At 35.9% G+C, this 24,883-nt stretch overlaps 2 protein-coding genes across 3 annotated transcripts; one reads left to right on the forward strand and one right to left on the reverse strand.

Moving 5' to 3' along the window:
- Positions 1-303: 303 nt before the first annotated feature.
- Positions 304-14,996, forward strand: LOC115235708 (adenylate cyclase type 2). The gene is made up of 20 exons (XM_029807650.1): positions 304-1,085; positions 5,458-5,592; positions 5,934-6,154; positions 7,039-7,195; positions 7,308-7,457; positions 8,012-8,136; positions 8,215-8,462; positions 9,064-9,415; positions 9,920-10,198; positions 10,419-10,595; positions 10,682-10,862; positions 10,980-11,063; positions 11,244-11,330; positions 11,435-11,578; positions 11,664-11,759; positions 11,844-11,967; positions 12,124-12,333; positions 12,717-12,897; positions 13,080-13,215; positions 13,289-14,996. The coding sequence occupies exons 1-20, from the start codon at positions 978-980 to the stop codon at positions 13,457-13,459; spliced, it is 3,366 nt and encodes a 1,121-aa protein (XP_029663510.1). The 5' UTR covers positions 304-977; the 3' UTR covers positions 13,460-14,996.
- A 2,561-nt stretch (positions 14,997-17,557) lies between these two features.
- Positions 17,558-24,395, reverse strand: LOC115235707. Of its 2 annotated transcripts, none has more exons than XM_029807649.1 (8): positions 23,505-24,395; positions 22,763-23,355; positions 22,352-22,684; positions 22,174-22,242; positions 21,538-22,105; positions 21,182-21,440; positions 20,900-21,085; positions 17,558-20,741 (listed from the first exon to the last, which is right to left on the reverse strand). In XM_029807649.1, the coding sequence occupies exons 1-8, from the start codon at positions 23,659-23,661 to the stop codon at positions 18,959-18,961; spliced, it is 3,948 nt and encodes a 1,315-aa protein (XP_029663509.1). In that variant the 5' UTR covers positions 23,662-24,395; the 3' UTR covers positions 17,558-18,958. The 2 variants fall into 2 exon arrangements, with proteins under 2 accessions (XP_029663509.1, XP_029663508.1); XM_029807648.1 differs by having other exon boundaries at positions 21,182-21,461; positions 23,505-24,394.
- Between the last annotated feature and the right edge of the window lie 488 nt (positions 24,396-24,883).

Consider the following 24,883-nt stretch of genomic DNA (forward strand, 5'->3'; position numbering starts at 1 on the left):
GAATTGGTGACCCGAGCGTCGCTGAGCTCTCTGCAAAATGACGATGGCCGTATTGTCTCCCCCAACAGCTTCGACGAATGGACGTGGTCTAGCCTGAGGGTAAGTAATTGATTAATCATCTGTTTATACTGGTGAAAAAATGTGTTTAAAAAACACACGCATGCGAACATGCATGTATGATTTTTTTGCAAACACGTCTGGAACATATTTAGCTATGCATTTTTTCCAAAGTTATAAATATTTCAATTTTTATATATTTTAATTTTTTTATTTATGATCGATATTTCTCGACGCAGAGGGAATTTTACGATGACTCTAATAAGAAATGCAAATCTTCTCTGGAATGCCAGCGAGCGGATGTTTCTAACTACGTTATTATCGAGATATTTGTTGGTATTGTTCTTTCAGATGTCCGTGTGAACTCTTCGAAAAAGTGTTTAGAATTATATTTCATTATACCTGCTTTCATATTTACCTGCTACGAGAATCTCAATTTTCCTGACAACGAAGAAACAAACTGTTTCCTCGATCTTCTCTATCTGTCTTATCGTTTTATCATTCACAATCGATGCCATGCTGTGCACCAGGTAGAGTTTGCAGGTATAAAAAACCAGGAGTGTGCATTATAGTTAATTGAAACGAAAGGGAGACGGAAAGAGAGAGGGAAAGAAAGAAAGAGATAAAAAGATACACGAGGTAATAAAGTCAGAGGGAGTGTTTCGAGTGGCCCATTTCCCTTATCACGATAAAGCTTCGGTTTGACTTGGCGCGACCATCACGGACAACCGGCACAGGTAGTGCATGGGGTGATTCACTTTTCGATTGCCATTCATGCGATCAGTCTTCTCGCGGATCTGCCGCCGCGATGAGTACAACAGCCGCGAATTCGCTGTCGCCGTCATCGCCGTTGTCATCGTCCTATAATTGTCATCGAGGGATGATTTGAAATTGGCACGTGGGACCACAGCGGAACGAAGATGGACGTGGAATTGGTGACCCGAGCGTCGCTGAGCTCTCTGCAAAATGACGATGGCCGTATTGTCTCCCCCAACAGCTTCGACGAATGGACGTGGTCTAGCCTGAGGGTAAGTAATTGATTAATCATCTGTTTATACTGGTGAAAAAATGTGTTTAAAAAACACACGCATGCGAACATGCATGTATGATTTTTTTGCAAACACGTCTGGAACATATTTAGCTATGCATTTTTTCCAAAGTTATAAATATTTCAATTTTTATATATTTTAATTTTTTTATTAGAGAACAGCATATATATTTCAATTTTGAATTGAAAATCCGAATTATTAAAATTCTGTCTTTTATATTAATTAAAAATATATAAAATATTTTTGCTGCATTCAATATTGAATTCAATCTTTCGCATTAACATCAACGAGTACAATTACACAAAACATAGTTTCGATCAAGAAAATGAAATCCGCCCGATAAGGTCGCGCGAAGAAAATAAGATTACAGGAAAATTTTTAGCAAAAAATTACTATCAGGAGAGAATGATTCGCTAAACAGAGAAAAAGAAAGAATAAAAAATAGAAAAAAAAATAATTCTTCGAAAGTGCAGTTTATCGACAGTTCTGCGATCAATTTATCTGTATGACCGAAGGATGTATGACATCTCACGTTCCATGTTCGCGAACGCAAACTCGAAGAGATTTATGCAGAGCCGAAAGAAGTTTTTCTATCTGTCTTTTTTTCTCACTTTTACACACAAAAATGCAGCTACAGCCTACTCTCTCCTGCATCATGTTCGATTTCAAGTTATTTACCGTGTTATCGGCGCGCGTATCAGCAGCAGCATCCGATAAAGTTTATTTTAGAAAAAGCGATTCAATCATCGACGCGTCGTCCTTCGTTCTAATCCATTCAACGCTGGCATGCAGATTATTTGTCACAAACTTGTCACAGACAAGTCAAGTCGGAATTTCACACATTTCTCTCTTCATTCTGCTATCGATATAAAAAATTCGAGAAAGAAACGTAAAGCAATATCTTATTTCTATTTTGATAAATATTTATCCTTATTGGAACGCTCTTTATTCTTAATTCGTTACGAATTCTCTTAGAATCGTTTCAAAAATCATGTCGTTCGATTTATAGTAAATCATTCCGAATCGCATAAATTTTTGCACGACCTTGCGTTATTCTAAACTAGAGGGAAAATTTTCTCATTTCTCGATCCAGTTTATTTCAGTTCGATTCTCTAGTCGTACTGATAAATCAATACTCGATAGAGCTTACGAGGGCATTGATTAAAAAGTGTCTAACACAATTAATGCTTTCAATACTACTAGAAAATATTTTTACATTTTATCTAATATAATTATTGTTGAATATAACAGTCACTTATGAATCGATGCTATTGTCATAATCCGAATATTTCGAAGGATAAGAAAGATAAGAAAAATGACGGACAATACTGAGAGATATACAGGACGAGAATCGAGTAAAAAGAAATGAGAGAGAGACAGAAAGAACGAAAGGAGACCTGCTGTATGAATTTGAGATTGAAGATCAATATTCAGCGAGACAAGAGAGAGAGAGAGAGAGAGAAAGCGAGATTCGCCAAGCTGCGAACGGCAACGAGCGGACAAAACGCACGCGCGAGACGAAAGTACGGAAGCACGTTTCCCCCCGATTGTTGCTGCTGCTGCCGGCTGCAAGTGGAGGTGCTTTTAAGCGCACCTTGGCTAATTGCACTTTAGACGGACGTAATTTTTCGGCGGGTGTGGTCGTATCGCGAAAAGTCACACTTTGGCTCGGGTCATAGTGTAAATTTCGGCCAGTGATACGTGAGTATCCGCCAGCGAAAGCAAAGACGTTCTACCTTTTCGTGGACCTACGTTCCGATATGTTGTGCGTACGCATTATCTGAATACCGTTGATCACCAGGATAATGATACATTTTATGTGCGGTTGATGATCGCAACAATGCACGAAATATTTCGTAATAATTATTACATCAAAATTGTCAAAGAGGAAATTTTTTATTACGATGCATGCAGATACCTTTCTAAAATTCTGAGTTTAATACTCTGTTGAAATAGCAAAGTGTACTTAATTTTATTACAAGATATATATTGCAAGAAATAGATGAGAGAGAGAGAGAGAGAGAAAGAGAAAGAGAGAGACACTTTTCAAAATTTTTATTTTCGGATTTATCAGAGAAAAAAATAGTTAAACGTTTTGAATAAATTCTAATTTATACGATTAAAAAACAGTTTGATAAGTTCTAACGAGGCAAAGACGTGATAGTTTTTTCCAAAGAAAATATTTTATGTGTGTGTGTATAAATTTTTAATATGACATGACGTTTTGTTTAGAGCATAATTAAGTAATTGTTCTTTTTTAATCGTTACTCGATCGCAACATTCGTCAGTTGTTCTTATGAATATCATTCAATAAATAAGATAAAACCAGAATATCTCGTCAGCATTCAATATTCCACATTCAATACTCGAGCTTGACGACTCGATATTCAATACTCGGCAGTATCTATCATTCAATTCTTAAGAAAAAAGATTCTTAACTCTGAAATGTTAATTATTGCTGCAAAAGCATAATTGTCCATATTTCAAGAAGCAAGATACTTTTACTTTTGCACACATCCAAATTTATTATGAAATAAATTATCAAATAAAAGAAATTTTTATTGATATAACTGATATATGTAAATATAGTCAATTTTTTTGTTCAAATTATTAAAATTACGTGTGCTCCAAATATCAGTGAATCAAACTTATTGAAGAAAAATAAGTGCATCACACAGAGAAGAATTAAGTGAACGCATCTTGCTATGCGCATATACGCAGCGTAGAAATTAATCCCGGCCGTAATCCCGGTGCTCCAATAGCTCGAAATGAGCAAATCCAACGGGAGCTTGCGGTGCATTCCACAGTGTATGTTAAAGAAGCTGGGACCGCGCGACTGCGCCCGAGGATGCGGTTTATCATTTTTACGAGCCTAGTTGTGTAATTTACGCGCGCCACGCACATGCGATTATCAGATCGTTGGCGACCGTCGTGCGGGCGGAAATGCTGAGGAAGACACAGCCGCGACTGGCAACCTTCTCGCGATGTATGTGTAAAGGGTTGCAAGTTGAAAATTTAATTTTCGCGACACGTTCGAACGTCAATTTGTGGTACGTGAGATAAAAGTGAAAAAAGTGAACGAATACAAATTGTTAATTCACCAATTTATCAGTTACTCAATTGATCAGCTGATTAATCGATTGTTAAACCCATCTTCTTATTTTTGTACATAATAAACATAATCTGAGAAGAAAATTAATCCAACGCGTTTGAACAGAGGATACCTTCTGAAAAGAATAAAGAAGGAAAGATTCTCATATATAGTAAGAGAGTATTCTCTATTCGCATAATTTGTATATTATATGATTCGTTTGACACTGTGTGCAAATCGATACGAAAATCCATCGGGCACTAATAGTGTGATATAAAAGCGATGATGTAAAACCCATGTATTCTTACATATCTAAAAGTATAGCTTTACATCAATTAAAACAGCTGTTCTGATATAAAAGGAGATTCTTGCTCCGATATAAAAGGACATCTTTGCTCTGATATTGATGATGCTGTCATTCAATAAAGTGAAATTCTGACGTAATCATCGATTCATAGATCGCGGAACAGATTGTATAATAAAAGTATCTATTATTGATGAAATACAAAAAATAATTCTTGGACTGATATTTACTCGTTTCCTTTGAACCGAAACCTATGCTCGCTGAGATGAGTTGTAACGCTGTGTTTCGCACAATGACAATGTTATCCATTCTCATAATCTATATTGACTGATGTCTCAACGTTATGGAACGATAACAGTGCATATACTCCGATAAATTTATAACTCAACTTTTAAAATAAAAAGCAAAGATACTGTTTATCAAATCGATTGTTAATGAATGTACGTGTTTTTTTTATTTATTATTTTTAGGTTTAATTGGATAATAAATTATGTATGATATACATCACATGTGTGGCGAACTAACTGTAGAGATTTATGTCGAATTATATTTATATAAGAACTATATTTATAAAAGACACATATTTTTTGATTCTTTTTGAACAAAAAGAATTATTAATCAAAAAAATATGTGAGCCTTTTTTTAATCTAGAAAACAATCCACAATTTTAAAAATTAAAGAATTATATATATGACGAATAGATTATATCTCGTTAAAATCAACAAGTGATTTCTCCAAAAGTTTCTTTTAAAAATAAATTTTTTTGCTAATTGCATACATCTCTTCATCGTTTCATTAAATCACTGAAATATCTACAAGATTAACGATTGTATACTTTTGCCGCAATAATCACTTTTTCGTGTCTCGCGCGCAAATATCTGGAACATCGCGATTATCTATAATTTGCCGATTCGATGGCGAATCGATTACGATCTCACGCAAACTTTTACTTTCAGAAACAATTCAAGTACAAAAGCCTAGAAAAGCTATACACGATCTATCAAAGGCGATTACAATATGGTTATCTCTCAATATTCATCTTGCTGCAACTGCTGCTTGGACTCACATATTGCTTGACTCTAATCACGATGGTAAGCTCAACATTTATTTAGGACACAGTATTTTATTTTATATATGTGTGTATCTGGCAATATTATATATGTATATTAGTCTCTAAGTAACAGAGGTAATCAGAAAAATCAGACCTTTGAATATATTACAAAAATTGAATGCCTGTCACATAGAGACTAGGAAAATATTAAGATCCTTATATTTTTGATCCTGATTATAATAATTATTTATATTATTTATATGATTTTGCGATTTTTGCATAGATTTTAAGATGATTACGAGTATTTAAATGCGAATCTTGAGAATCTATAATAATGACATGATTGAAAAAGGTGTTTGTACTTCTTTTTCTTGTGTCTAGGTCAGCATAAAGGAATGCCTGCCGGACATTGTAGTTTACTGTATCGTAGGCTCTCTGCTCTGTCCTATGATCGCTCTGTCATTCAGATCGAAAATTATCGCCAAAAACACTTATTTGCCAATCATGCTTTCCTGGCTGATCGTTGTGCTCTTGGTTGCCGCTGACCTAGCTATTCCTCTATATTATACCTACGCCTACGCCGAAGGTATCCCGCCGATAAGGTACTGATAAACGAACTCGCGAAGCGAGCAAATAATTGTGCAAGGTCTCGCATCTGATTATTATCATTATTGTAGCATCAGCCTTCGACAGAGACTTCCTAGTGACAGTTACTTCTTTAACGAACAGTTTATCGAAATCATTCCGTGATAACTATCTGTCTAAGCATATAAATATTTATTACTGATAAAAATAGATGTATTCTTTTTATTTTTGTAACATGTTGCCAAAAAAGGACGACTGATATTAGAACGGTTGATATCATCTATATCGAGCACACGGCACAAAATAATACCAATTACTAACATAGACAAAGTATATTTTTGTAATAAAGTTTTGCACATCATGTGACTATCAATTGCGCAACGAATTCTTTGTGCAATTATGACACGCTTAAAAAAATAAAAAATAAAAAGGCGATGATTGTATAACGCAAATAACTTGTTTAAGATAATTTTATATATGTAACCACATAAACAGATAAATTGTCTCAATCGTTACTTCTTTATATTTCAAGAATCTAAAGATGTATATATTAAAAAACACAAAAAATTTTTTTTTTATGAAGTGCGATTTAATACTATGTATATAATTTGCTGTTAATAAAACATTATTTTTTGACGTAAAGATTTAATATAAAGATTGAAAATATCCTTGATGCACATACGGGCGCGTATTTTCTACGGTGTCACGCGGTTGCATTTAAAGCCCGAGATCTCTCCGCGCATTAGCGCGGATTATATTTTAGCTCTTTCAATTTCCATTAATAAGCACAGATCTGCGAACTCGCTACCATATACATATGTACGTACTACTATGTATATATGTATGTACTACTATTGTGTATACAATGCGTATGTAACATCTATACATATTTCATTTTTAGACCAGCATACGCGACACACGCGCTTCTAGCTTGTTACGTGTTTCTGCCGATCACGAAGAATTCACATGCTTTCGTGCTCGGCCTTACCGCCACCATGTGTTACTTGATGACCCTGTCGTTAATCACCTATAGCAACACGTCCGATCACATTACCAAGGTAAGCCCTCTACTGACAGCGGTATAACTGCCTGACGTAATCTGCGAGATTGACGCGAGATAGGCGTAGTTAAGAATATAATCCTTCTTTTTTTCCTTTTTCTCAACTACAGATTATCGCCGATGCGATATACTTTGTGTGCATAAACGGCCTGGGACTTTACTTCAGGTTCATGAACGAGGTTGTTATCAGACGTTCCTTCCTAGATCGCCGAAAGTGTGTCGAATCCACGCTCAGACTTAATTATGAAAAGGACCAAGAAGTAAGTCTAGACTATAATATATGTAAATTGGATCGGTGGAATAAATTTATCGCGTATTTATCAAGTTAAAAATATTCTGCAATTTTTAAATAATTTTTTTATACTGAGAAAAAGAAATTTTTCTTCTTTTAAAAAAAAATATCTCTTAGAAAGATTCCTAACTTTAATTGAAATTATATGTAATAGAATACGCGCGTCAGATCTAAACAGTATTTCGTATGGGGAATGTAAGAAATGAATCCGCGATGCTAGGCACGTAAACACGCAGCTGCTATAAGCACATTGTGAATTCCTCTTGTCTTTCGCTCTTTAACTCTCTGGACATTACTCTTTACTGTGATATTTCTACGAAGAATACAAAAACACGTAAATTTCTAAATTTGTAAAATTAAAAATTACGAAGATATGATAAACGAAAAGTAATCTAAAGTGTAATCTAATAATAAAAAAAAATGAAATTGCCCAAATTTAAAATTGTAGAGATTTAATGGTTTAAGAAAAATTGGGGATTCATATTTTATTATAGAGCTCAGAATGATCATTGACATTTACAGGAACAATTAACACGGAGTATATTACCGCAACATATAGTTGCGAAAATAAAAAAAGATTTTAGGGATATTTTCAAATTCATAGAGGAGCACAAGAAAAGCCCTCTGCCGAAAGGCAGACCGCACAGGTACGTGTTACTTTCATAGCAAACACGAGATATTTCATTGCGCGCGATTATTCGTTAGATTAATCATCCTGTTTCCAGCGATCTATGCGTGGAGACGCACGACAATGTGAGCATCTTGTACGCGGACGTGGTGAATTTCTCTGGACTTACCGTAACGTTGCCAATACGAAAACTGGTGGAGACCTTGAACGATTTGTTCGGTAGTTTCGACGAGGCGTCGGAGAGGCATAATGTGTTGAGAATCAAATTTTTGGGCGATTGTTATTACTGCGTGAGCGGCGTGCCCACGCCGAATTCCCAGCATGCCAAAAGCTGCGTTGATCTCGGTAAATAACAATTTTTTTTATATCTCGTGTCATCTCGTGAAGGCGAGCGTGATGTAGGCGCCTGGTTAAGTTTCAAAGTCCTCTTCGTGCATAAACTGAATAGACATTTCAAAGATGCTCCTAAAACATGTGTATGAATACAAATTAATTATTACAATATATTTTATAAAATTACGATTTTTAATAATCGGGACATGTAAGGGTATTTTTATAAAGACAAAAAAAAAAAGAGAGATTTTCTTTATATTAAATATTATTTTTTAAAATGATACGCAGGCCTCGACATGATAAAAATCATCAACGAGGTGAGAGCCCGAGTCTATCGCGAGAGTGGCGTCGACGTGAACATGAGGATCGGCGTGCACTCGGGCAACATTATATCTGGAATCCTGGGCACAAATAAATGGCAGTATGATGTTTGGTCGCGCGACGTGATGATAGCAAACAAGATGGAACAGACTGGAAAGCCCGGCAAAGTCCACGTGACTCAGCATAAAATTACGATTTTTAATAATCGGGACATGTAAGGGTATTTTTATAAAGACAAAGAAAAAGAGAGATTTTCTTTATATTAAATATTATTTTTTTAAATGATACGCAGGCCTCGACATGATAAAAATCATCAACGAGGTGAGAGCCCGAGTCTATCGCGAGAGTGGCGTCGACGTGAACATGAGGATCGGCGTGCACTCGGGCAACATTATATCTGGAATCCTGGGCACAAATAAATGGCAGTATGATGTTTGGTCGCGCGACGTGATGATAGCAAACAAGATGGAACAGACTGGAAAGCCCGGCAAAGTCCACGTGACTCAGCAAACATTGGATCTCGTTAACGTGAGCGATTACAATTGCGTCCCGGTCGAAAGATTGGACGACGAGGTCCTGCAAAAATACAGAATACGCAGCTACCTCATCACACCATCCTTGCCAGAAACGCCGGTACCGATACGGTGCGTGTCTCCCGGTGGCGTAGGAAAATCATAACTCGTATCTATAATATCGTTTTAAATCAATTTGAATTAAAACATTTTTATTTAAATATGTGACAACTCTATTTATTTTTGTCGTTCACAAATATCTATAAGTGCACTGGATCTCTTAATTTGTAAATTTACAAGTTCACAATTATAAATCCATGCATCCACAGATTTGTTTAAAGATCCAAATAAATTTATATCCTTGAAAAACTGCAAATCGAGTTATTCATTTATATTTACACACACACACGAGAAGATTTTTAATAAAGATTCTCTTCTAATGATTATACATTCTGCTTTTCTCATAGCCGTTATTCTATAGATCTCCCCTACATGTTATAATAATAAAAAAAAAAAAATCAAGCATGTAATATTGAGTGAATACTCCTACGCCACTGATCTTTCAAACTGTTTTTTGGTCGAGCAAATTCCCATTGAGTTTCGCATCGTTGACAGACGAACTTTGTTGCAGAACAGCGAGAACAATTTGAAGGCCATTAGTTCGGACTCGCCGATTCTGTCATATCCTACGCCTAACAAACATTACATCAAATTCTACAATGGGCGTTCCCACACCATTATTAGCAACACTTCCAGGACGAAATTGACGAACAATCAGGCGGACGTTTTTGCGACCACTTACAGGCGGAGAACGCATTTCATGGATTCTTGCTTACGAGATTATCATTTAATGTTGAAAGCAGCGGACGCCGAGATGGAAAACGCTATTAATCAGATGCCTCTTAATAAATGGGAGTACGTTTTTCACAATTTTATATTATAATAAAGGAACATTTATTAGACTTCTTCTTCCATATTTGAAGAGACTTGATTCTTAAAAATTTTCCTTATTAGAAAAAAATTTCAAATATTAAATTTTTAAATTTCAGGCAAAATTATCTTTAAAAAATAAAAATATTAATACAATAAATTAAAGGAATAATTACTAACAATTCAATTTTTCGATTTTTTTTAGGCAATGGAGCAACTGGAAGCACATAAATCCACTTTTTCTGACGTTTCGGCAATGGAGTTGGGAGATTCCATTCCTGCGTGAACCGGATCCTCTCTTCAAATTTTACATAGGCTGTTCTGCCTTTGTATTATTCTTCATGGGGCTCATGTATCTCATACCAACGTTTATATTCTCCCAGTACATATATCACAAATATTAGTCTGATAATTATAAATATCATCAATGTCAATGTAATAATTACGAAAGTCTTACTAAACTTTCAGATGTTATCTTAGTACAATTGTCAGTTACTCATCAGCGATGATGTTTTTGATTATTTTAATACCTCTCACGTGGATGCACTTTGTGTGGAATCGTTGCAAGGACCCGCACGACGAACACGAAGGACACGTTCCGCATCCACGGAACAAATTGCTGTATTTCTTTTATCAAACAAGTGTAAAGGTGAATATATTATTATTTAATATTTATTATCTCTTGCACTTATCTTTAAGTCCTATTGTATATCTTTACTATTTAATCACATAATTTTTTTTCTATTTTTATTTTTATTTGATACAGGTTGTATGGAGCGCCCTTCTGAGAACAATCTTGTACCTGGTGATTACAATAATGTTGGCGGCATGTGCCATGTTTGACATGATTGTAAGAAATTTTCTCAATTATTTCCTTTATTTTTCTGCTGATTATTTCATCCGCATGTTTTACAAATCTAGCTTCCTTTTCTGTGATATAAAATCGTTAAAGTAATTACTTTATAGCTATAAACTAGAAAATAGAACACTTTTTTCATAACGCGATAAAAAATATTAAAATCTTTTTCAGTTCGAATGTAGAAATGTCAACAATAACATAACATCCAGCATGTTGGAGATCGGCGCCTCCAAATTAGAGTGCTTGGCTACACCTTGGGTAAGATTATTTAGTAGGTACACGGTGCAGAATTTCATTCACGTGAAACTATTTTTTTTGTCTCAACAATATCGATGTTGCTATCAATGGTTCTTTTTTTGCAGCAAATGACGGAAACCTGCTCGTTGGCGATCCTCACGAGTTTTCTCTTCCTGAGGGTACACTACGCTTTGAAATTGATGATAGGTATCTGCGTGGTAGCCTTTTACGCGTGGAATGTTTGGGTGAACCGATCTAATCTATTTCATGTATGTTATGCGCATCTTTTTAAAAAGAAACAGTCTTGTTTCTCTTTAAGTACGAAATAAAATGTATTTTACATACATTTTTCAGTCAAGCGACACGTGGAATCCTTACTTGGAACCGAAAGTAGCGCATATATTGACCGTGGTGTTTCTCACGTTTTCCTTACATCTTATCGATCGTCAGGTGAGTCTTCCAAAATCGCACTTTCATGAAATCTTGTCGCCGTTATTCGTTAATAAGTTAACTTTTATGAACATCTTCGTTTAGGCAGAGTACTTGAGCAGGCTGGATTACCAGTGGAAACGTCAGCTAACAAAGGAACAAGATGAAGCATTTCATACGAGGAATGCCAATAAGCTTCTACTCCGTAACATTTTGCCGGAGCACGTTGGTACGCTTTTTTTAAATTATTTTATACATTTCTCTCGAATATTGGATCGATATATTGATTAAGACGATAATGTTGTGATAAAAATAACGTATAACAATAATGATTTAATATTCAAACTAATTATTACTCGAGATTAATTATCTCGCTTGATTCTAGCGGAGTTTTATTTAAACATGAATCGAAGTGAGGAGAACGAACCTTATCACGAGGCTCACAGCAATGTCGCCGTAATGTTCGCCTTTCTGACAGGGCTGTCAATTGACGAGAGTGATATTCTTATCGATCTGAATGAGATTATCTGCGAATTCGACAAGCTACTTTTCGAACCCTGCTTCGTGTGTCGCATAGAGAAAATTAAGGTCGCCGGTGAGTGTTTTATGAATAATTCATTTTCTGAAAAATGATGAATAGATTAATATTTACGAGCCGAATTCTAAACGACAACTTTGACATTTTCATTGCTATGTCAATTAAGAACTTTGCTATAAAATGCATACTTATTTAATAAGCATATAAGTTTTAAATCTTATTAATTAATTTAAAATTCTAAATAAAAACTTATTGAAAAGAGAGATTAATACGCAAATATAATCATATAAATTGAATTATATATAAATAGATGATTTGATATATATTTCATTTAATTATTCTGAAAAATTACTTTAGTAAATTTTCAGAATAAATCTACTAGCAAAGAATGTAAAAAAAGAAATTACAAAATTTCTCTATATTATTGTTTCTCTATTTAGGAACAACATATATGGCAGCTTGTGGGTTGGAAGCTAGCCGACGCAATTCGATGCATAGCACCGAGAGTGAAGAGGATTCCAACGACAATGTGGTCAAGGTGATGGCGCAATTCGCCGTACAAATGATGTCTGTGCTCGATAAAATGATTGCGAGATCCTTCACCACATCGAAACCTTACAAGTGAGTAATTGTAAGCAGGCACATAAAAAGCGGCGAGCAAAATTGTTAAGAATTGTGACGAATTAATTAAGATATAATGATCTATAATAATGTATATATAAAATTTAACGACGACTGTTATTTTTTTCTAAGGAATTATATATTAATTATACATATGAAATCTCTCTTACGTGATCTTTCAGATTGAGAATCGGAATTTCTCACGGAGAAGTGACGGCTGGTGTCGTGGGAGCTCAAAAACCCTTGTACGATATTTGGGGCGACGCCGTAAATATGGCATCCAGAATGGACACTACCGGATTACCTGGAAAAATACAAGTAGAATTTTTATTACTATTCACAAGACAATAAATTCGTGAAATCGATTGTGATCTGCATTTCGATTTGTCAGGTGACAGTGGATACGGCTGCCGTCTTGCAACAGCAGGGTGTCAAGTGTCATCTACGTGGTGAAACGTACGTCAAACCAAAAGGAAAAGTCACGACGTACTTTGTGGGTGTCGATGAGAAAGGAATGTTGGAAAAGGCGGATTTTGGGGAGGAAGAGAGCACTAGTTTATGACAAACGACGAATGATGATTCGGATTAATTTTAATGATCAAACTATATCTCTCGATCGACAAATCGTGTAAAAGCATACAGGGTGTAACCGAACAGTCGTTTTCTACTGTTATATATGATATTTGTTTCTAAATGACTGAAATGATTCCAATGATAACAATTATATAAAAGGAATTTCTGTAACATATACATTATAAATTAATAGTGGTGACACGAGAAAAACGTGAGTAGCAATGAAAACATCCTTTTAAGATGAATCTCTTGTCTCATATCTAATCTCTCATTTAATATCTTTTTTATTCTACTTTTGAAAACATATCCATTGTCGCAGAAAATGAGATAAAACACAATAAAAACATCACTCTATAAAATTATATATATAATGACATGTAATATCGGATAATATTAACATATTTGTGTAAAGATATATTCATATCAAAATTTTTTTAACATTACATGCAATATATCGATATTCGCAATGTAAATAAAAATAATCGATACAGAGATGAAAATAATGGCATTGTTTAAATATATAAGAAGCGACCTACGAGTTACACTCTGTAATGTTTGAGGAAGCAAGACCGGAGAGAAACCAAAGAAAGTGCAAGAGACCAAAGAATGAGAAGCGCGGGAGATAACGCGCGATGATAAAATAACGTAAGAGAATATACCTCAAGTGATTTATATAGGTTGTACTCTCGAGATATATCGCGATAATGACGATTATTTCCACTGGCCACACTTATTGCCGTGTCATATTGCTAATCAAAAGATGAAAGAGATCTATATACCTATATTGTACGTAATTAACGACGTTTTTATTATATACAAGAGAGTTATATTGTACAGCGTTCGAAAGATGTATACGATGTTTTTTCTGCATCGTGTTACTTTACATGTGCACAGTAATTATTAATCGCGATATATTGGACCAGCTCGCTTCTCATATGCAACAATACTTTTCACTGAATATTTCTGTACTATATTTTGTTACGTGAAAAGAGCGATACTGATCAATCGTATTCATTAATTTGTATCTGTTAAATCAAAAACAGAGTAATACAATCGCGAAATAATATAATTTAATATTTGACTTTTAAAATACGCACATATCTCTCTGTCGACCATGTAGATGACGGTACGTCGCAATAAGAAATTCCATAACGGAAAGAAATTTTTTTTTCGCTTCATGGTTCAAGCAAGCAAATAATTCAAAATAATATTGAAAATATTAGTAAATGTGTATTATATAATTTTAAGGCATATTTGACGACATCTCATTTTTTTCCTTGTGTTCGTCTATTTTTCTGAGTGTTTTGCGACTCATTTTACGGTTGCAATTGCGTATCACGAAATACAAAACCGAGATTGCGAAGAAAGATAACGCATTTATTTTTATATCAAATGCAGTAACGGCAAAGTGATCGTTTAATTGTTTATTTGTAAATATCTTTTGTATATATATTTTTTAAATATTATAAAAATAATTCACTAAAATGTGATTATATCAAACGATCAATAAAATATTTATTACCGTATATTTGCTTCATACTTTTATTCATACCTCATAGATCATAAAAATCCTCTAATTATAATTCCAGTATTACGTAAAAATTTAGATCAATATTTTAACGGATAATTAACATCAACATACAACGTATGTCTGCTTGGTATATCAATATACCATTAATATGTGAAATTATAATTAGGATAATAAATTTCTGCTGCCAACGTAATTGTTAATAAACGTCAATCTCTTTAATAAGGCAATGTACAAAACTTATCGCATACACAGTATGCATATTCATTTTATATCGAGATATAAAATTCGTTAACATTCGTCTAGAATTAAATAATTAAACATTAATGTACAAAATAATTCACTGGGATAATCGAGCCTCGCTTATTAATAGAGTTTCGGATCGATTATTCTGCCCCCTCCACCGACCCTCTCTTCTCTCATTCTCTCTCTTCCATTCTCACTCTCTTTTCATTTTCTCATTTTCTCTTCTCTTAATTCAAATATATTCGATTAATTTAATTAAATTGCAGAAGAACTCGTGATTTTGTCACACATCAGAGAATAAGATATGTGTTACATTGCACCAAAAAATACAAAATTAAAATTAATTTTAATGAAAAAAGGCACTTCTAGCTAGAATATTTTACATAAATCATATTATCTCAATAACAAAGAATGGCTTTCCTATCAAAACTTCAAATCAAAATGTAGTTTCTTAAAAAAAGTGCAGTATATATATACAACAGGCTGCCTCAAATGTAATGTATATCAGTATCATAATAGTGCTGCAAAAAGACTGGAAGCGGATTTTTGTTTAAGGAATTTTATATATGTAGAATTTTCAATGTTAAATTTTTCAGATAAGCTTTAATTTATTTTCAAGACGGAAAATTAGCTAAATTGCAAATTTACTTTTTCTTAGTGTAATTTTTATTTAGATTAATATTTTATTTTTATCAATAAAAAATTTTTCTATAATTTAGAAATACACTTCTATTTAAAAACGATAAAATCAGATAATAATTACTGAAGAAATAAGATTCTGTTGCTAATATATATCTTAGAACTACTGTATTTATTGAAACAATTTATTCGATACTATTTTATTATAATTTATAGCAAATGTTCAATTGTTCAGCTAGACATTATATAGAGAAACTTTTTATTTATGTTAAAGAGCTTAAATCAATAATAGAGAGAACATTATTTTTTTACTTATTCATAATAAGTTGTTAATTAACAATTATTAAATATATACACAAATCAGCTGCATCTCCAGCTTTGTCTAATTATATAATATATAATAAATAGATATTCGATAAAATGGAAAATAAATGTCTATTTTATATATATATATAAATTTAATAAATATCTTTTTCTTAAATATCACATATATATTTGTCTTTAACACGTAATTTTTAGTGTATACACACACTAAAATTTACGCATGATATTTAACAAAAGATTTTTATTAAAATTTATTTTTTCTCCGGAAAAAAGATGTATATATATATACATATATATATGTATATATATAATTCTATTACTGATTTTACACATCTCTGAGACAGCCTGTATCGTAAATCTCAATATAAACGTGTGAGGAATTTTATGCATTTACTCAATACTATACAATAGTAGATCGTGCAAGATCTTCGAAAGTATATATTTTTCTATCTGAATACACCACCCCGTTTATTAAATCGCATTGGATCATATTCCACATGTACTTTACATATTTCTCCGTGTTCGATCCTTATGGAGGACTATTATTTGTTAGTGGTACATGGTGATCGAAATAATATTATTTTGTTCGCTCGCCGGTAAACGATGCTCTAACTTAATTGCCATCATCGCGATATCGAAAAAAAATGAAGAAGATGACGAGCAACAAAACGGATCGATAAATCAGAAGAGATTGAATCTTCTTAATCGCGTAGGAAAATCAGAAATAAGAACGTACAAAGAATGGGTCACTCGCGTGTGTTAAGATCGCGATCTTTGTAAAAAAAAGATATGGTCGAATAAATGTATATGTCGTCGAGTGTGTGCGTTTTATGCGTTATCGCAATAATCATAATAACACATTTACGAGTCGCGGATGATTTACGTGCGTTGATAAAATGGCGCTCAAAAAAAAATGCGTCGAGAACAGGAATACGGTTTAGTATCGATGAATTTAAGAGTATTGGAGAAAGGTCCTCGGTATTATTTTATTAAATAATCAGAGTTTTCTTTTTTCTTTTTGCCTTTGCTACACTTGTTTCCTATGCGCATTCACTATCGGTCCATATCGTATACATCGCAACGATTCGCTTGTTTCCGAATGGAACGTAACATAGTATAAACTAATTGGCAAACATTGAAAAAAAATTAATATACTGATCAATGCAATAAAAATAAAAATTAATCAATTTTCATAGAATTTCTAAATAAAAAATCGAAATCCGCATGGCTAATAATTCATCGTATCCATATTTGTTAAAAAGACACGTGATAATACCTAAATAGGCAAATAATTGCAAAGGACAATAAACAATTTTGTGCGCGGCTAATGAAACAAGCATATCGTTCCGGCATGGCCTTTATATTCGCTTTACATTTCTATTTCTGGTCACAACTACAGAAAAATATTAACAATTACATAAGAGCACCTTATATCGATAGCCTATCTCTCTCTCTCTCTCTCTCGAATTAATATCTTATACACGAAACGATTCTATGTGATTCTGTAGTTTATAAAGAACGAATTGAAAACATGACGCTTCAGATTGATTTTCTGCAACTTAATTATTTATTGCCGTTTCATTATGAAAACGATTTACTAAGAAACATTCATCTACATGTATATATTTGAGAAACAACAATAGGGAAAATGTACGAAACGGACCATAACGTAAACACTGCATTTTACTAAAATACTTAGGTGGTTCATTAATACGCCTGTATTTTTTGCATTTTTCTTTTTTTCTTCTTTTTATAATAAACCTCAAGCTCAAGCAGCAGACAGCGTAGTCAGACAGGTTGAAGATGGGGAAACAGGTGATCGTGGTTCTTATGTTCAAAAATGAATGAGGAAGGAAAATAATAGAAGATCCGTGAAGAATAAATTACAACGATTGAGTTAAAAAAACACACAAAAATTGGAACTGATACAATTTTGATGAGCTCAATTCCCGGTACATAACAAACATAGAATTTATTTTTTCGCATTATTAGTAGTTTCCATACACATGGAAATTTGAACTCAGCAAAATTACATTAGTTTCAATCGTTGTTATCAATCAGCTATCAATCATCAATTAACTATCGTTATTTGCGATTTCCAGTGCTCAATCTTGCTTCCTAGTTCGCCAGAATACGGTTCTCTTTGCACAAGTCTACTCATTTGACGGATTTATCATTACAATCCTCCTCTAGCATGTACATCAATAACACAAATTTTCCTTACATGAAAATCTATGAGGGTGGTGGTGGTGGTATTGATTAGCCATTATCGGAGCGACCACGAACGACTTGATTCATCACATGTTTTCTTAATCATTATCTGATCCACGAATAGCATATACATGTGTACATACATATATATACATGCATGAACTCAAGCCGCTTCGATAATATCTGTAAGATCTTAACGAAATCTGTAATATGTATGTAATATGCGTATATTTATATATGTATATGTATATTATATATTTATAGTTTTTTATTTATATATTTATATAGGCGAATCAATCGCACACAGAAGGATATGAAGAATCTTCGTTACAGAAGATTTCCATCTGGAGCCAATCGTGTGTGTATATGTATGGTAAGTATGTACGCGCGCAATGCGCGCGTGTGTATGTATATGTGTCTGCATGTCAAAACACAACGGTTCGCATATTTACAGGGTGCAAAACGCACTTCGTAATGTTTTCGGTCAGATTACGACGGTAATTGAGATCCGTCGTCGAATCTTTCGAATTTTGCGCTTATCTACCAATTACTGCCTCGTCCCCGGCCTCTGAAGCCACCGCCGCCCCGAAACTGTCCGCCTCCGCGTTTCAGTCCTCTCGGCGAAAAGTTACCGGCCGCAGGTCCACGCGGCCCTCTATCCATCCATGGGCCCCGTGGCGGTAATCCACCTCTGAAACCTCTATTCCCTCTGGAAGGTGGAGGCGGCGGTCCACCTCGCCAGGGCGGGAAAGGCGCACCGAGGCGCGGCCGAAAGTTCGGCCCGTCGTACTCGTACATCATGGCGGGATGCAGTTCCGTCGTCGATGTACCAACATGCGGCGAAGGACCGTTTGGTCCTGATGACTCGCTAGCACTCGGCGTTTGTGGACCGTTCGGCAAAAGAGTTCTCTTTTTGTTAGAACTTCCTTCATCGTGGCTCTGTTCGTCAAAACTACCATTCGTCGACGGTCTTTTCAATTCGTTACCCGATGTGGTCGAGCTCATCAACTCGTCCAATTGTTCGTTTTCCGTGAAATTCACTTCTTGTCTCTGATCGATCGACTCGCACTTGTCAATCGCACTTGTCTTCTCCGCAGGATCGGAGTGCTCGGCCGACTCTACATGTTCCTCGTAGTCTGAAATAGGAACATACTGATTTTGTTGTTGCGGGTCATCGCTGACGCTATCAGATGTTATCGGAATAACTGTCACTTGATTCATCGACGGTGATGGCTGATCATCCGACTTTACTGAGGGTAGTACTTGCTCGTGATCGGGGCCTATTTGGTAACCTTGCTGTTGCTGATTATGCTCAGATTCGTGAGAACTCGATGGATCGTGTGATGTCCGTCGTGCTTGTGGCATCGAAGAGTTCTGACAATTGTCGGAATCGCGTTCCGGCTCTGTTTGAGCATCCGTTATGTTGGATGGTACATTGTTTTCCTGATCGAAATCCGGCATACCAATTGGCATGCCTTCCTCATCTAGGATTACGACAGTGTCGGGTGGTTGCAGTAACAACGGTCGATTGTTGGTCAAAGTGTCCGGCGACGATTGATGCTGTTGATCCTGCGATCTTGATTTACGATTGTTTGCCATATTATTGCGTTGCTTCATATTGTGATCATCCGAATATCGATCGCGGCGATTCCTTGGAAATCCACGCCCGCCGTTTCCGCGATTGTTCCGTTCGTTTCTATGGAAGGACGAATTATCGCGTTGATGTTGATGATCCATCGATTGCGAGTATCTACCGCGTCCCGATGATTCGGTCAAAAAATCCTGTTTGGGCCGAATAGTGTGTTCTCTGTCACGATACTCAAAGTCTTGTGACTGATGAAAATCTTGCTGCGATTGATGAAGCTGATGAAACTCTTGCTGGTTCGGGTGAAAGTCCTGTTGATTCGGCAGAAAGTTCGGCGGCGGTAATCTGTTCTGATGAAAATTCGGTTGATTTCGATGAAAATCTCCCGACTGATTACGATGAGAGAATTCCGGTTGCTCTTGCCGAAAACCACCTTGACCTTGATGTTGAAATTGTTGTTGCGACAGCGACGGCGGTGGTGGCGGTCCTGAATGCATCAAGTGCACATCTTGTCCGAGCTGACCACCACGAGAGCCTGGTATCTGTCCGGCGGGAAGAGAAATTATACGCATATCCATGTCGAGATGGGATGTAGCCGATGGAGGCATGCCGACACGCATATCGTGATCCTGCGATCTCAAGTCAACGAGGACTCTATTTTTTGGCTTGCTATCAGTTTCGTCATCCGACATCTCCATATCGACGCTCTCGACGATATCACCGGGTTGCATACGTCGCCTACATTATATAAATTATATAAGAATTATATACAAGAGACAGAAAAGAAATATAAATTATACAAGAAATGTAATATATCTATATATAGTTATATACATGATATTACATGAAAAGAAAGAAGAGATAATATCTAACTTAACTTAACCTAACGAACTCACCGATAATCTTGATCACTTGTGGACCATAGATTATTGTTGTTGGGCAAAGAAGGCAATGATGAATCACCGAGATTGTGATTTGCTGGACTGCCCGTTAGACTAATCAAATTACGATGATCTACATCTGCTGCTTTCATCAAACGATACGGTAGCTGATTTTCGACAGCCATAGGAATTGGGATCACTCTGTACAAATGAAATAAATAAATAAATAAATAAATAATTTAGCCACTCAATTATGTAAAATGCTATATATATATAAGTAAATTAATTGTATACTACCTGTGATCCACGTCTCCTGTGGTATTAAGAGATTCTTGTGGTTGCGGTTCATTGTATTCCACCGGCTCGGCGAAGCCAGCTTTCTCATACATGGGCGGTGATTCAGGGGTCTCTGATAGTATGTCATTCTTCGTTCTGCCATTGCCTGGCCATGTGGAGTCATTATTGGAGTCCCATCTCTCTCCGTCGCGGTCCATCCATGAACTCTTGTTTTTATCGTCGCATTCGCCGGGCCACGTGGGATTCATGCTGTTCTTTCCTGAACATATAGCGAAATTCGCTATATCAAACAGCCTGTATTACCACGCAGCAATGGCGAAACCAACAATTATATTTATAAAGTATTGTTTATCTACCTTTTTCCTCCCATTTGGCTGACTCTTTGACGCTTTCATTCGGTGGCGTCCACGTGGGAAATTTCGGTGGCAATTTGTTGTAACAATTTTCGTCATCGAGAAAAATGGGTGGTGGTAAGGGAGGAGGTGGTAAAGGATTAACTGCACTAGAGTTAGCAGAACCATCAAAGGGACCTGTCATATTACTCTGGCTGTTTTGACTGGAATACGGAGAGGGTGTGTGGGATTCAGCAGGCAGATTGCGAACCGACAATGGAGTACTGTGACTCATCTGGCAATTATTTAAACCAGCCCCACCAAGGGGTGGCACACCCTGACTACCCATCATTCTTGAAATCACAGGCGTTACGGGAAGTTGTCCTAACGTAGGCGAGTTTCTATAGTTGGTGCGTTGCGGCGATTCTACTCGATTCTCAGAAACGTCCAGGCCCAGACCTGGTATTCGACCCGGATCTGGCGTTCCGTCGGAAGACGGAAGAACTGTTTTTAAGAAACTAGATATATTGAAGTCAGCATTGCTGTTTTCATTCTTCGATGGTCTCATATTAATCACTTCTATTGGTTTTGCCTAAAAATAAAAGTTAAAAAATGTGTATGTTTTTAATACAATCTTGCAAATATACAATAAATAATTACCTCCAAAGATTCATTATACTGTTGAGACATCCCAGGAGGTGTTGTGGATCTTTCATTAAACAAATTTCTCTAAAAAAAGCAAAAAGATAATATACTATCTGTTTATAACAGTACAAAGTCATTAAACTTTCTGTGTTTTATAAAATAATATATCCACAACTATATTGCTCTATCTCACCATATTACCAAAATCCATGTTTCCTCCTATAAAAGAGGGAAAATTATTGGTAAAATCCGTCGATTCGTTGCCTTGTACCGAGTCAGGTGCAGGTACAGGTATAGGATCATACTCGTGAGAATATGAACCATAGATGGATGGTGGTGCTACATCAATTATTCCCAATTGATTATTTGCCACTTGAATCTCGTCTCCTGGGAGTTCTATATCGCTATCGGGACTCGGCGAGGGTGCGTTCACGTCCGGTGAAGGTATCGGCGAGACGAACGTCGGTAGCAGTTCGTCCAATTTTTTCTTCAAATTTTTCACACGACTACCAAAATTCCGGTACGCCTATTCACGAAAAAATGCATACAGTATATGTATAACAAATCATTGGTATTTAATTCTTTTGCAAAATCTAACATTTACATTTGTCACTATTTTAACCTCCCCACGTTGTGTTTCATAAAACTGATCTGCTTGTTCCAATAACTCAATCACTTGTGTCCTTTCCCTGATCTCTGCCTCTAATGATCGAACATAATTTTCAACATTTCTTGCAACCAAATCTATTTCTTTTTCCGCATCTTCCATACGCCTTCTATCCTTTAACGACGCACGTAACTCTTCCGCAGATTCTATGTCTATGTTACTTTCCCTTAAGTCACGAAGTCTGGCATCAGTCGCTTGTTCCAGAGTCGCACAAGATCTCATTGTAGAGATGAGCAAAGCTGCCTGAAACTCCTCGGATTGCGAAGTTGGCTGGGGATCCAGTTTCTTTTTTGGTGCTGCCGAAATTAAGCCGGACAGATCGGCGAGAAACTCTTCGTCGTAGACTTGCCTCTGATCCCATATTTTGAAGATTCTCAATATACGATGTTTTACTTTCTCATCACGAACCATAGTTGTTGCACGTTGCAAAGTAGTGCCCCACGACTCCACAAATTCAAAATTCTTCCGCTTTGAGTATTGAATAACATCATTCGCCAGATAGAACAATGTGAGCCGATGTTCGACTTTTACTGTAACACACAAAAGAAATTTATCTTTAAAATAATAAAATTATATAAAACATCAGTTGATCTAACATATATTAACAAGGAATTTACTATTATCCCTATCATGGAAATATATACAAGAGAGTGAGGATTGAAAGCTTATTTGATTTTACCTTTTTTCAAAACTTGCAACCAAGTGGCAACAATCTTTTTGTGATGCTGTCTTCTCTCTAGACACCACGCAGAGAGCCCTTGTATAGACTCCTGAGAGTCTTTCAGTGTATGGAGTCTTCGCTCGAAGAGCTCCATGTCAAAATCGCTGTTTGCCATCGTGTGAGACTGCTACTCAATGATCATTAGTTCACAAAAACGATAGCTCGTCACATTGTAACGTGAACCACCGCGACAAACACGCGCGACGACGTTCTGGTATCATAAAAACAAGTATAGGAAGATTTACTCGAGCAACCTAACCAAAATCGCGCTCCGTAGCAGGCGAGCGGTAAACACACAGTTAGGAGGGGGAATGAGGGGGGCGAAGAGGGGAGGGAGGGAGTTTAGAGAAACCCGCGATGGCGCGCGACCACTTCACCCACTCGATGGCATCCTTGCTCCGATCCCGCAACACATCAGAGCGGGACGTGAAGATGATCGGACAGCACTCTGAATTCGGACAATCCTTGTGCGCGAGCTGCGCTCTTCGTTCGGAACTACTCGTTTTGACGAGGACGCCGAGATGAGCGAGCGAGCGCTACGACGACGACGCGGGGATCGCATACGCGAATTGTCACAACGACGTTCAACCGCGGCTGCGACTGTCACGCGTGCAGCATGTCAACTTTCGCGCGAGATTACTTTTCAAAGCCGTGCCAGTCGCGTTCCGACGTGCCGAGTGCGCGAGCGATCTTGAAAACAAGAGTCCGCCATCTTTTCGGTCGGCCAAAACACGACCGCGCAATGGCCGGCGCGGAACATCCAGCGACGTAGACATTTCGAATGCTTACGCCATTGCGCGTGCTATATATATATAAAATATACATATATGTCCATATACATTATACTTTTTCTTATATATGCAATTGCATGCAATATTAATGATTTTTTAGCCACGAGAAAATAACAAAGAAGTGCAGCTAAAAAGAAGTGCGTAAAATAGAAAAAAATCTATTTGTTTACATCTTAAAAATTATTAATTCATTATTAAAATATCGATATCTAATACTCTTCATTTGAAAAAATTTGTCCAATTTTTAAATAATATTTTTCTCATATTATGTATATAAGTTTCATTTAGAAAACATTCACAATTTATATATACAGATCCATCCGCGTATATATACTTTTATCTCTTCGCATAAAATATAACACAAATTGACAGATTATATAATGATAATTAAATATTAGTCTTATCAATCAATTTATAATATTCTTCTCGTACAGACAAATGCAACATTTATGTACTTTACATAATGATAAAAAAATACTTGATAAAATCTTAGAACATATATAAATGGAAGGGGAATGCCTTTGTTTCCCGATAGAAAAACATGTC

The sequence above is a fragment of the Formica exsecta genome, unplaced genomic scaffold, assembly GCF_003651465.1.
Source record: "Formica exsecta isolate Colony F162 unplaced genomic scaffold, ASM365146v1 scaffold233, whole genome shotgun sequence".
In the NCBI taxonomy this organism is placed as follows: domain Eukaryota; kingdom Metazoa; phylum Arthropoda; class Insecta; order Hymenoptera; family Formicidae; genus Formica; species Formica exsecta.

Coding starts and splice junctions, on each gene's coding strand:
- LOC115235708 (XM_029807650.1), top strand. CDS start 978: ATGGACGTGGAATTGGTGACCCGAGCGTCGCTGAGCTCTCTGCAAAAT. Junction 11,064..11,243: donor GTGCCATGTTTGACATGATT/GTAAGAAATTTT, acceptor AATCTTTTTCAG/TTCGAATGTAGAAATGTCAA. Junction 12,898..13,079: donor ACCACATCGAAACCTTACAA/GTGAGTAATTGT, acceptor GTGATCTTTCAG/ATTGAGAATCGGAATTTCTC.
- LOC115235707 (XM_029807648.1), bottom strand. CDS start 23,661: ATGGCAAACAGCGATTTTGACATGGAGCTCTTCGAGCGAAGACTCCAT. Junction 23,356..23,504: donor GTTGCAAGTTTTGAAAAAAG/GTAAAATCAAAT, acceptor TGTGTGTTACAG/TAAAAGTCGAACATCGGCTC. Junction 22,685..22,762: donor AGGTTAAAATAGTGACAAAT/GTAAATGTTAGA, acceptor TTTCGTGAATAG/GCGTACCGGAATTTTGGTAG.